Genomic DNA, 13937 nt, shown 5'->3' with positions numbered 1-13937 from the left:
TTTCAGGCATAGTCATAAAGTGAAAACCGTAGTGAATAGAATAAGGAATTGAGTGAGAGAGAAAGCAGGGAGAGAGTAAGGGAGGGAGAGAGAAAGACAAAAGCAAGAGGAGAAAAATGACATCTCCATATTAAGGCCTGTGTTGCCGGTGTCAGTTCTAATTTCACAGTGCCTGTGGGGAGCTGAATGCAACCAGTCAGCTCTGGTCTCATCTCGTTCCTCCTCCATTTTGAATCAGGGCCGGCGAATCCCAAGCTGGGGGGAAAGGAATATTACTGGCAAATTGGTTTTAGATTAAAGGAGGTGGCGAGGCATTCTGCTTTCTCAGCTCTTTCCCAGGTGCACTTAATCTAATTTCATTAAAGAGATGAGGACGGATGATCACTTGTGTCGAAACATTAAGCCGGACCATTTTTCCCGTACATAAAAAAACGTTAAGGTTGTCAGCGGCCTGGTGGGTGGCCTGTTTGTTATTGAATATGATGACTCTCGGAGACCAATATGGATCTTGCAAAGCAGCGGGGGTTGGGGAGGGGGGAACGTACCTACACGAATATATATTACTATTGTCGTTTTCCTTTTCCAAGATGGCGACAGAGGGGAAGCTTATAAACCTGCAGAGAGCAGGCAGTAAATAAAATAAGAAGAAATACCAGAGGAGGATGAGATTTAAAGAGAAAATAAAGAGGTGATGGTAGTGTTGGTGTTAACGGATATGTTTGAAATCCCCACAGCATGCTTGCTGTTTGTTGCGGGAGCACTGCTAACTTCACAGAGCGTCCCCCCCAGTACATCAGCTGGGAGGATACCACTAGCTGACGAGCCATTACTGATAAGCCAGTAGAGACGCTCCGACGCGGTGATATGGCATTCATTCTGCACACAGCAGGAAGATAAGGGGGTAGAGGAGGAATTAATGTGTCAATCAGAGCCTGTGCGCTGCCCTGGCAGATGAGTACACTGGAGCCATAAAAGAGCTCATAGACAGGATGTGGTAATGGTCCTTGGAGACTCCCCCGGAGACAGATACACTTTCTGCTGAGTGACTGCTCGGCAAATAGGACCAAATAGAATTAGCCGACCTGGGTGTCCTCCGCTGTGGCTATGGTGATGCGGCGGTGGCGGTGGTAACGCACCTGACACGAGGCCGCTGTGTTAAGGGCTGCAGAGGATATAAGCTGCTTGTGCTAACGTTTCGCACACAGACAGACAGCCACTGTATTATTTGCACAGGAGAAAGAATACGGAGGAAATTGGAGGAGCCGGTGAGGATGGAAAAGTGGGGCCTAATGGAGATAGGATGACACTTCAGGAGAGTGCATGAACAGACTGAGAAGGGATAAATCCCACTCTATTTCCTTCTCTGCCTCTCCAATGAAAGAAAATGACCGTCTTGACTTGGAGTATCTCAGCCATGTCAGAGGTTGACAGGATTGGCTGGTTGATAGATTACAGGTGGGGCAGGGAGGGGTGGGGACAGGTTCCCAAAATGAATAGCAGCGGTAGGACATTCTGAATAAGATCTGATGTTCTGACACTAATTATGAAATGTACAAGTCTTAACAAGTTCTTGTAAAACCAAACAAAGCAAGTTAAAAACCAAATAAGGTTATTAAATTGGTTGACCTAAGAAAGGTTTACCAGACTGTAAATCTGTTACAGTAATACATAAGTAATAAAGCAAAAAGAAGAAACAATGAGCCATTCACAGTGTTGTGCAACCTTGGCAGGCTACAAGTTACTTCATGCTGGAAGAAGTTAAACAGCAAAGCTACTCGGTAGAAATATAGTTTTTGTTTGATGTCGCTGTGAGTACTGAGCACTTGCATGCGCTACACAAATCTGAAAGGTATTGTGTGTGAAAGACTAAAGAGGAGGCGCTGGTCAAAAGTAATCAGTTACAATAGAGAAACAATGGTAAAATTAAAATCAAGATCATTCCTTTCCTTTGATGGGCCAAAATAGTTTGCCATTTCAGTGGTTAACTACACAAAAAATGGCGAAGGAGCAACATAACTACTTGAATCACTATGCACATATGAATGCAATTGACCAGCAAGCTACTGTAAAATGGGTAGTTCAGTCACTCCTCCCCAACACTAGCTATTGAAACAAAAGTTAACACAAGTTGAATCACTAAGTTAAACCTAATGAGAAAAATAAAAATATCTAACTAGGGCATATCTCATTCATATTTACATCAAACACTGTCCTCGTGACGTCTTATTATCACAGATGTCAGCATTACACAAGCACAAGCATTCATTCAACACTTTTTTGTGAAGCACTTAACAGCTAACACATGCTCTGGGGCATGTAAGTACATTTTAATCAGTCACACAGACACATTAAGTGGCTCAAAGTATTTGGATCAAGAATAAAGAATGAATGACGTTCACAGTTCCATAGCACGGCCTCAAACACACTTGAATACACTTACTCCCTGTGTTGCCAAGCGGTTTACCCAACATGTGGTTAGTTCCTTTGTGAGCATCTGATTTAGCATGGCTATGCCCAATAACAGTAAAGGCTGTTAATTCTCTATATGGAATCCTTAATTATGTGGGTTTTCCCCCCAGGCTGCAGGCATAAGCGAGGCAATGCAAGGTCAAAGCTGTTATTCTAACACTGAATACTACTCATTGTCAAACATCCTGTAATCTTGGACATCAGATGACAGGCTTCCCATGAAGACATGCCAGTGATGAGAACACAATAGCCAGATTCTGATTGCTTGTTTCTTCAAGACTGAGGCCAATCTACATAAAGATCCCCCTCACAGCAGCCTCGTGATGAACTGGAGGTGACCCGGCAATCTCAGAAGAATTCAAGTCTGACACGTTCAAGAAACACATCACTGCATGCCATCTCAAGTACTGCTTTGACAAAAGCGAGCTTCACAAGGTGCAGCAATCTAAACTGACTTTGCTGGAGCAGCAACTCGTCAGTTTTATTCAAATACAGTGTAACTGATTGCACCCTGGGGGCACACCTGGAAGCAATATTCTAATTAAGTTAATCTGTGAAATCCTGACAATGTGGGTGTTCAGGTGGCTGGTAATCTGATGTGAAAGGAGTCTTTGTTTTCATTGGAAAGATACGGGAGGAGCTGGCACCTGTTTCAGCAAAACGTTGCAGAAAATTATCGCTGTCGAGTTATCCTGAGTGCGGGCAATTACAAATGACAGTGTTTGTCTTTCTCCTCATGGAACCCAATTTTTACACCATCGCTTTTTTTTCTTTCTGCTTTTGGTGATGGCCTGTCAAGGTATTTTTTCCAGGTCTTCTTCTTTCCTCAGCTATTTGCTACGGATGATTCGGAACCCTCATCAACTTGATTATGATAATATGTTTTTCTGAGAAATAAAAAGGTCAGCACTGCTTTAGCCTTTATCCAGATGTTCTTTTCTTCTTGCACTCTTGGCAAATGCACGGACATCAACCGTGTATTTTCAGAGATTCCATGAGAGTGAAACCTGTGTTGGAATTATGCTTTCAATCATTTGCATTTCCTGTTGGCTACAAATGAAAGCCTCTCTTTGTTCATTGTCTCTGCTCCTGGGAATGGAACATTACAATCATTAAAACAATAGAAAATATCAATACTTACCCTTGGGCCTGTTACTTGGATAATATGCTTTCAAAGAGGGCACTATGATGGGTTGATATGTTGGCCATGACATACATTCTTACTACTCTAAGCAATGAAAGGTTTGGTATTGGATTTCATAACATAATGGAGATTTAAAGGGGGATGAGTTTTCTGTAGTCTGATTTTACACCCATCGCCAATGTATATGTTGGTACATGATGATTGTATTATTATATTATTTTTTATAATTCTTATTCTTTTATTTTATTATAATTATTGCTGATATTGTACATTTCAAAGTGTTTGTTTTATATTGTTGTACTCCGCAAATTAAATGAATATAGAACCTTGCTGTTCTATTATACATGCTGTTTGCTGATGCAAAGCTAATGTCAGCTAGCAGCAATTTAGGGAAACATTTTAGTTATGTATTGCTTCTTTATGTTAGTAATGTTACACATATTACAAATATAAGTATGAGATCTTTAACTAGAAAATTTCCTCTGGGGAAATTTTGAAAGGGCCACGGGGGCTACTGCCGGTGTGTGTACACTATGATGAGATTCTTCAGAGATTTTAAACTATGCCCTTTAACCTCAAAATGTGTGTGTGTGTGTGAGAGAGAAACATGTATGTGGAGGATAGTGCGCGCATACGCGTGCATTTGTGTGTGTGTGTGTGTGTGTGTGTGTGTGTGTGTAGCGAAAATCGCATAAAGTTACCTGTGTAAAATACAATATAATATAATAAAATAGGGTCAAAGTCTATTTTTAAACATTACTGAAATACCCATTATTACATCAGTAGGAGTTTTTGGTTGTTGTAATGATTCATTCAGCAATGTTTTGACCAAATCCACTGGCATGTCAAACCAAGAGAGCAAGAGCCAGACATTTAGAAGTGAGAATGAAAACTAAGAACTGAGACTTTAGAGACATGAAAAGGCAAGTAAAGAATCTAGTAGTGAAAATCAGTAGTGGAACACAATAAAGCAAAGATAACAGAAAAACAACAACAATTATATTTTAATAATAGCAGTAATATTTTGTTGCCTATGAGATTCACATTAATGGCTTAGGTATCATGTTCAGCATCAGGTTTTTTTCATATCCAGTCTACTGACTATGTTTCTCTGTGTGGGTGCAGAGTTATAAAAATTACATTAGTAAAATGACCTCGGTATATTTCATAGATTGCATTCAGTATTCATTTTTATGAACTAGTAATGGTTGGCAGCTAAAATAGCACTAATGCCATACTGATGACAAGTGTATGAGAAGAGAAAGCCCAAACAGGCGAAGCTGCAGTTTGACTCTTGACAGTGGACTGTGCAGTAATTGGAACAAAATTCAACAATCAGACAGCTGAAAGCTTGGCAGTAATGTCTAATAGTCCACCATGTCTTGAACTGTATCCAAGGCCAGCTAAACTGGCTAACAAAAACTGCTGCCAAATGCCAAATATGGGGCTGTTTTCTGAACAGAGAGAGGCTGACACCTACCCAACAACACCGCTGAGTTTCTATAAATCCGCCTGAGCAACACTTGTCTTTTGCTTTTCTGTTTCTTTTAGTTTTGATGTTTGGTATGGTAGTATCAAACTTTTATATATTAAATGTCAAAATTTGTGACACTATATAGAGCTGCTACAAGTCTCAAGTAACTGGTAGAGCAGGAAGGAAAACAAAACCCTGAAAAGGAAACACTGAGAGCTTCTCTCCTATTTTACTTCCCTCTCTGCCCCCCCACGGTGATGCCAGGGAGCCGTATGGAGACTGACAGGTCTGCTACGTCTCTCTGTCGTGTCAACTAGCTAGCGCCCTCGGTTCCTTCTCGCTTCAATGAAGAGATAAAAGCCTATTGACTTGCCAGGCTACAGTTAATGCAAATTGGGCCTACTATCAATGTATTATTTATAGGGAGAGCAGCAGACATTTCCACAGAACTGGGAGCTAAGCTTACAGGAGATTAGGCATGCTATCTCATTCATTTACCAGGGAGTAATTGCTAAACTGTGGAGGAATTAGAATGCGTGAGGTTCCCTGAAGGCGTTTCATCTTGTAACCAGGTGGCTGCCATCAGACAACCACCTCCGAGTCTGTGATAAACAAATACACACAAGTGAAACTGATAGACTACACCTGTCAAATTGTAAAATGGATAAAACTTGATGACATCACTGCTAAAGTAATATGCAATTTTTGAGTTGCTGATAATGCAAGATCCAGTTTTTTATTTTCCATTTGAGATTTTTCTAATGTTCTAACATTTTTCTAACATTCATCCACTATGAGGCCTTGCTCAGACTTCCAGCCCAAATCAGTTTTTTAATGTCCAGATTGTATTCAGATTGATTTAAGAATGTTTGGGTGGCAAAAAACCCCACATGAAATACCAATTTTGCAAATTAGATCCGAATTACATTTAGAAGGGATTTGAAATGTAATTTCAACCTGATATCTATAGATGCGTTTCAGTCCATACACTTTGGCCATCAGATCAGATTTGGCTCCAGAGCATTCTAAAATTGGCAAGCAAACCATCAAATGTTCCCCCCATCACCACACCTCTCACTGCACATTGAGGCGTCCCTGAGGATCTCAGTGTCACCTGTACTGACGCCCTCGCCTGGCTGCGTTGATGAATTTACTGTTCTCATTACAAAAATGAGCCAAGAATTAGATAGCTCGTGCACCCTGTGGCAGACTTCTTCGCCAGGAACTGAGCAGACTTCAGCTCTTGTTTAGCAGCTTGCTTGTCAGCTAGCTAGCTCATGCTTACACGATCACATGCAAATGACAGAATGACAGTGTGAACAGTTTGTCGAAAAAACATCTGATTTGACAAACAAATCGGATTTGCAGTCTGAACACAGCCTTAGTTAAAATAACTTTCAAATACATATTCATAAGCCTCAAAGATTGTCCCATGAGATGATTCTCCCATATTTTATTGGAGCAAAATGTAATCTGCAAAAGTGAGCAGCTCTTATTTTTGGTTGATATCTTTGATTAGGGTTGAACAACCCTAATCCCTATATTTTTGAGAAAAACAGGAAAGTTTTCTTTAACTGTAACACAATCATAATAGCTAAAATCATTATATACATGGCACAAAATGGAGCTATGATATTTCTATGTAGTATATAAGAGAAAGAATCAGAGAGAGGTGATATGTGACATGCAATAAGAATATTAAAGCATGCTGTTTCTAGCATAATCTTATGATCAAGGCTTGAAGGAATATTTAAGACATATTCAGGCAAAAGAGCTCCAAAAATAATAGATGCCACGTCTTTTACACCACAGAAGACAACACGGAAAAACAGCTTCTTCTTGTATTGCATTTCCTTTGCCACTTTCTTGCTCTGTAAGACGTAAATGATCAACAGTGTTGGGACCGGCAGAGTGTTTTTTTTTACCCCTTATCTTTTTTCACCAACAACACTCTGTGACTGTTTCCCTTCTTTAGTTGAGAGCTCAAATTTGTTATTCACAACTCTCAGCCACTTCATGTGGTGGGTGAATAAACACAGGAAAAGCAGTCTTACCTTGTCGTCAATGTCACTCTCGCTGTCACACTGTAACAGAAAAGAGACAGACACAGGAAATATAAGGAATTATTCATTTGGCTCCCCCCAGTAGCCCATAATCAGTGCAGATGTTATTTTTGTGTGCAACCTCTCATTCACTGACAGCTTTCAGTGCAAACGGCAAAGGATGAAGAGGAAAAGGAGAGTCTGGTAGTCTCTAAAAGACTTTTTCATGTTTCAAAAGCGGCACAGCCGCACAGAACGCCATTCTGGTGTTTCTGCTGCAAATTCAATGCTGTAAATTTACAAAGGATGAAAACGAATAATACTATACACTGGGATCTATTATAAAGAGCTTGTTCAATGACTTTGCATTCAGCTGCAGCTTGTCATTTAGCCTTTTAAGAGTGCTTTAAAATTGGACGATAGTATCTCAAGGACACAGAGAGCTTAGACTCTCTGAATACCCAAACACAGTGCCTATTAAGTGTGGTATTTCAAATCTGCCTCATGTCAAATCAGTCTTTAATTTTTATGTCAGACATCTACTGGGATAAAGGAACTAAATAACAAGAGAAGTTGTACTCTGAAATATGCCTTGTCTTGCACAGCCAAAGGCCAAATTGCTTTTTATTCAGTAAAAAAGAAAATGGGGGTTTTCTTAAAAAATAAAGACAGATTACCATTCACCAATATGAAGTGATCAGGCTCATATATCTGGAGAAGATATAGCCTTAAAAACAACATATAATGTGCAGATACTAAGCTCTACGGTCGTTCATTCCTGACATGTTCACTGACAGAAAACTCTTTTTAGCAAAATATTTAAGAATAATACGACTCAGATTAAAACTGGAAATTGTATTAATACATTAGGTGCATGATTTTTATTATTCAGTACATATAACAGACATGTCATTCTGTCAGATGCAGTACTGTAACTTTAATTTTAATGGTAAACATAAGCACATTCTTAGCTTAAGTCCACCCCACATAGTCCTCGCTTCCGTTTCTCACAATCATTTGTTGCTAAATGCTCTTGGCTGGTAACTCTCTCCCCAAAGACAATTGACAGTGAAGTTGTGGAAACATGAGTGGTCGAGCTGCAGGCCAGTCCCACTGGACCTCACAGCAGGATGCATGAGGAGCAATTCAAGCGAGGAGCCACATAGAGGGGAGAGGGCCTCCGGTGAAAAAAAACTGCCTTCAATCTGTCAATTAAGTCCCTGTGGCAACATATTTAAGTGGACCCTCTTTATTTTGTTTGACTCCCTTTCAGAGCTGGGCACAATGAGGAGGGAGCTGGGTCAATGGAGGCACAGCGGCCCTTTGTTGCGAGTGCGGTGGGTCCAAATGTATAATTAAGTAACGAGAGTAATCAGTGCAAGGGCTCAGTGGCCAAGATCTCTCAGGAGAGGAAAGAGAGGGGGGTAGGGAGGGCTTCCATGCCCTGTGATTCATCCTATTCTGCAAAGACAAGGGATACAGCAGGAGTCCTTGCTGGCAAAAGCTTAAAGTGAATAACATTGTGGTTACACCCCTTAGGAGGGTTTATTGTTGTGTTTGCATCTCTATCTGCAGAACAACTACGTCAATAAATGCCTGAGCTCCTATTGTTCGTCTTGAAGCATTCCTACACAAGACATAGAACAAGAACATATACATGTTGGAGAATAAATACAGTAGAATGTTCGTTCAATCTGAGGCTTTCTACTTGTGAAGTGATTGCTGTTTATGATTCCTGTGCCTGTCAGTGAGCATAAAGACAATAAGTCGGAAAGCAAAGGAAGAGTGTCACACAATACTGCAGAAATGTCCCTGAGAAAACTGTCTGACAACTGTATTGTGTTTGTGTAAATGGAATGGAGTGCAGAAATGCAATACAAAAATGTGTTTTATTTGCTCCACATTTATGAAACAATTTTGATAACTTGCTCTGAAATAAAGGAAATGACCCATAATAATTAACTTATAATACAATGAGATGGTAAAGATTAGTATTAAACAATAAGTGTATACTAGGAATGGAAAACGTTAAATATTCTATTATATATTCTATATCCTTTCATTCTCTTGGGGAATGTTTGCAAACCCTTATTTCTGGGCTTCTGCCTGTCAAAAGACCTTTACAGAGTGCAGGGCATTAAGAGGAGAAAGTGGCTTAGGCTTCGTGTCAATCAATTCCCCATTCAGACTACAAATTCCAGACAAATTAATTGTCAGCCATTTCCATACTGCTTGTTAGTGGCACATCAAAACTAATAATCAACACCCATGTGTTCACTACTCTAGTGGTGGCCAAGGAATCACATTCAAAACAATGTTTCTCTCCATCTGGATCCATCTACGAATTAAGATAAAAATAAAATTGATTCAATCTCCAACTTGTCCCGACCCCCAGGAAACTGGTGCAAATGTATTCTGAGCATGCAGCTGAACAGATGACTTCCATCTCAAAGCGGTTGTGAGTTCCTCTCTATCACTGGGGACGAGGTTAAACCCTAGGTGATGGAGATGAACAACTGGCTGGGTCTATTCCCTGGGTGCATGGTTGGCCTTGTTGTTGCAGCAGTAGCCATGACACTAGAGATGAGGCCTCGCAAGGCTGGAGCTGGCGAGGAGGAAAAATAATATCAAAAGAGCACAGCGTGGTGCTTATCCTTTTACAAGAAGCATGCGCTGCAGCAGAGCGTAAAGAGGGATACTAGCTACGGCTCAGACAGAGACAGAGAGAGACACAGCACAGCAGGGGAGAGAGAGGCAGGTGGAAAGGGGGAACAAAACAACAGTAAGAACAGGCAGGGGGGATGCTATAGAGATGAAGGGATGGACGGATGGAGGTAGTGCTAGAGCAGTTTTTGTCAGTATTGTATGTGATTGCCCTGTTGGGTTATTACACATGGCTGAGTCAAAGGAAGAATACAATGAACCTATGAAAGTAAAGACTGGCTCATGTTTGAGTGCGTGCGTGGGTGTGAGAAAGGGACAATGTCATTTAACACCCAATGCTTCTTTGAATATCTACGCTGGGTAAAGGATATTTAGCAAGGCTACATAAAAAAACCAAATGGTGAAAATGCAAAGCCACAACCCCAAACAGAAAACTCCCTGAACAGCACGTCTGGTGGTCAGAGGGGACATTGTTAAAATCGGAGAGATATGCAGCTCACTAAGCTGCCTGACAGGAGCCAAGCCCCTAGTGGTTTGTGTCTCTCATAGATGTTAACAAACCAAACAAACCAAAAAAAAAAAAAAAGAGAAATAAATAAATAAATAAAAACTACTGGCTTGCTCTTCAGAGGCAGGGAGCAAGCAGTAACATCTGCACCTGGCAACCGCCAGCTACGAAGGGTAACAAGGGACCAGCTTCAGCGGATGGCTCATCCACAACCCTCCCTCCCAGCATCCCACCTCCTCTCCAACCCTCCCTCCCCTCAGCCAGCACATCAGACGGATGCGTTTGACATTTACACAGCTTTCAACACTTCAGAGACAGGAGATTTATTCCGCCAGCGGCCCTGGCTGAAGCCAGGCCTCGACCTGGGCTGGCCCCCATGACGACCCTGTAGCTCAGCCCTGAAATGAAGCAGGGCTGAGGAAAGAGGAGCAAGAGGGAAAAAACAGAGAGAGAGAGGGAGGGAGGGATGGATGTCTCGATTCTCCTGGACATTTTCCCTGGCAGATTCCGATAGACGTGCAAAGGGAAGACAATAAGCGTTGCGCATCCCGGAGCACATTAAAACGACTGGCCAAATTAATCACACAGTTCCACTTGTCACACTCGGAGGACAGTCTGCCATGAATTCTGCCTCAGAGATAGAGAGAGGAACAGAGGAGGAACTTGCCTGGCGACGCAAATGCTGGCACGGCGTCAGCGACTGAATACTGATCGCAAGCCTGTACTTGCTGCAAGACCTCTAGAAAAAATAGGCTAAACAAGCGTTTCCTGAGCTGCTGGCATTTAACTGTCACTGTTGGTTCCTATTCAAAATAAGGAAAGGAATAAATAAAATGTATAAAGGCAAGAAAAGAGAGCCTATGCCTTAAAGTATTTGTACCTTAATAATATAATTTGTGACAAAAGCTTGACTGGCTGTAATGTATTAAAGTCTTTGTAATAATAGTTGCCACCAGACTATGTTGTAAATAACGTAAAGGTGTAGGAATGAAAGGGAAAAGGCAAGAACAAGCACCGACTGTCAAACTCCATTCCTGGGACACCAAAACAATGCTGCAATACTTTAAAGCTGAATTGATTGGTTTGGGAGTTCTGGATGCGCTCATGCAGCAACCTTCGGGTCTGAACAGTGAAGTCAATGTGGAAATGCCTTAAACCTGCATTATTTTAGGTAGCCAGCAGGGGGCGACTGCACTGGCTATAGAAGTCTATGAGAACATGACCCTCCATCTCTACACCATTTATGACCTTAGTAAACATTACTAATACGTTTATGGTCTCAAATGCAAGTCCTTTTCAAGCATGATGTCCTCTTAGTAGATAATGGTCTTATTTAGAGTCAAATAAATGAACTAAATACAGCGAGGTATGCTTTAGATCCTCGCTAGTTATGATTGATGCTGTTGCTGTCATGGCACACTGAGTATTTTCATCTTAATTAATAAGTTAATCAGAGCATTATGGTCACCTAAAAATCTTCAGCATTCGGTTGCATTAAACTAATTAATGTAAATATACAATTTAAAGCCTGAATTTTTTCTTCTGTTTTTATTTACGTTTAACACAGCATTCCAACTTTTTTGGAACTGGGGTTGTAGCTAGCACTAGCATTAGCTGATATCTTAGCATCCTCCTCCCCAGCTTCACTTATTATTTAATAACAGTAACTTCCAAAAATCCGAGATGGGGATGAGTAAAATTCCAAACTCAAAGCTTTAAAACAATGAGTAATGTAATCATGACAACATCCACTTATTTTATACAGTCTGTGATCTGACTACTACATCTAGATTCTTAAAAATATTTACATTGCTTTGTAGCAGTGATTAAATGTTAAATTATAAGCAAGAAGAATAAATGACACTGCATGTAAGCACAAAGCCTCTGAGTGAACAGTGAGACAGCAGCAGCACTTGGTTGCTTGTTGGTGAAAAGCCAACAATGCAAAAATGTAGACATCTTGAAACTGACAAGAGAAATGGCTTCAATTTAGAAGACATCTCTCTGGGGACATTTACTGAGATACTCCTGATTGTAAAGGAGAGAGTTCTGACAAACCCAGATCTTCTAGAGTGAGAGCACACAGAGGGGGTAATGGTCCATTTAGATAGTCGAGGACCAAAGCAGTGTCGGATACTGGTGGAACAACACCAATTTCCTCCCGCAATTTCCCTCCTGTGGATGCTGAGATGAGGTGTGAGGACGTAGGTGCCGTGACCACTCTGATGGGGCGTGGAAGCAGAGCCTCAGGTCCGGTAGGGGACCTCCTGCCAGGCCTTAAACATCAGCGGGATATCTGAAGGTCTCTTTGGCCTTCTATGAAACTCAGCTTTCATAATTTATCAACAGGATATTGTGTTGCATGCTAGGATTTTCTCACTACCCCAGAAACAAATTTAAAAAGGCCATGAGTCACTTTAAAGTTGAGGAGGTGGTTTGGTGCGTAAGCATGAACGTGGGTTGGTATGACGTCAGAATTGTCATATAAAGCAAAGAATATCCTTGGATGATTCATGTACCTCACAGTTTCATGTGCACCTTAACTAAAAAAAGCTTTGGGAACGTGATCGGCGCTGCTTTATTAATATTAGGGTTTACAAGGCTCACAGAGCACCACTGCATTTATCTCTCAACCACACCGAGAAAAAAATCTACTGATTGCTCTTGACCTCACTAGCTGTATCTGAAAGCACCACCTAGCAAAGTGATTTGATCACAGGATCAAATCTATACAGCCATTTGACCCTTGACCTCCCCAGCAGGCAGCATGGGAAGTCAGCTGATTACCCTGGGTCAGCCTAGGAGCTCTGGATTAGGAAAGTATTGATCCCTGTGAAGAAGTAGGCTCCAGAGGGAATGAGATTGAGAGAAAAAGCTCTGCCGGGTAGAAATAATATCGACCAGCAGAAGAGGCCTAGACAGGCTCTCACGTAAAACCATATTTGAGCTTGGGACCTCGGAGTTGGCTGTGCAAACAGAGAGACGGCTTCAGCAAAAGCTCCTTTCACAGAGGCCCATTGAAAGAGGACAGAGAGAGAATGAGAGTGAAGGAGGATTGAAGAAGACAAGCTCAGAGAAATGCTCTTTGCATTAGCCAGACACACAGAGGCCTCTGGTTCAGAGCTGACACACTTAAGGGACGAGTCAGCGGGGGCCATGTAAATCAAGCCGGGGTGAGGAAAGATATAGTCCTGACCTGGGGCCAAACTAAGCAGACTTTAACATTACCCAGAGTCCATGTAAACAGCACTGAGACCTGGCAGCTCTCTGTTTCACTTCCATGCAAAGTATGTGGTAAGGTCGAGGAGGAAGAAGGGGAGGGGGGTGCACAGACAGATTGATGGTGATAGCAGTGGGGTTAAATTTGAAGAGCTGTCCCCGTTCTTCACTAAATTAAAAGGACCGCCTTGTCCTTTCCAACAAAAAATCCCTCAACCTTTGCTTTCAGCACTCACTGGGGGAGTGACAGAGCTGACTGGGCTGCTGGTGTGATCCTTGGAGTAGTTTGGCGAGGGAAAAACAGACAGTAATGGCAGATGTACGAGGGAACAGGGAGCATTTATTCAGCTCAGAGAGAAAGAAGAAAACTGCCAGAAACCTGAAGGGACAGGGAATACACAACTGTGTTATGAATAT

The 13937-nt window shown here is 41.6% G+C and overlaps 1 protein-coding gene across 9 annotated transcripts in view; it reads right to left on the bottom strand.

The window, feature by feature from the left end:
* Positions 1–13937, bottom strand: part of fbrsl1 (fibrosin-like 1) — a 311901-nt gene that overhangs the window by 91015 nt on the left and 206949 nt on the right. For all 9 annotated transcript variants that reach the window (XM_059336223.1, XM_059336224.1, XM_059336226.1 and 6 more), the window contains one exon: positions 7142–7171. In XM_059336223.1, coding sequence (XP_059192206.1) covers positions 7142–7171 — 30 coding nt within the window. The remainder of the gene's footprint in view (positions 1–7141; positions 7172–13937) is intronic.

Source organism: Centropristis striata, chromosome 7 (genome assembly GCF_030273125.1).
Source record: "Centropristis striata isolate RG_2023a ecotype Rhode Island chromosome 7, C.striata_1.0, whole genome shotgun sequence".
Classification (NCBI taxonomy): domain Eukaryota; kingdom Metazoa; phylum Chordata; class Actinopteri; order Perciformes; family Serranidae; genus Centropristis; species Centropristis striata.
Note: the sequence above shows the minus strand (reverse complement) of the source record. Positions and strands in the feature narration are given on the sequence as shown.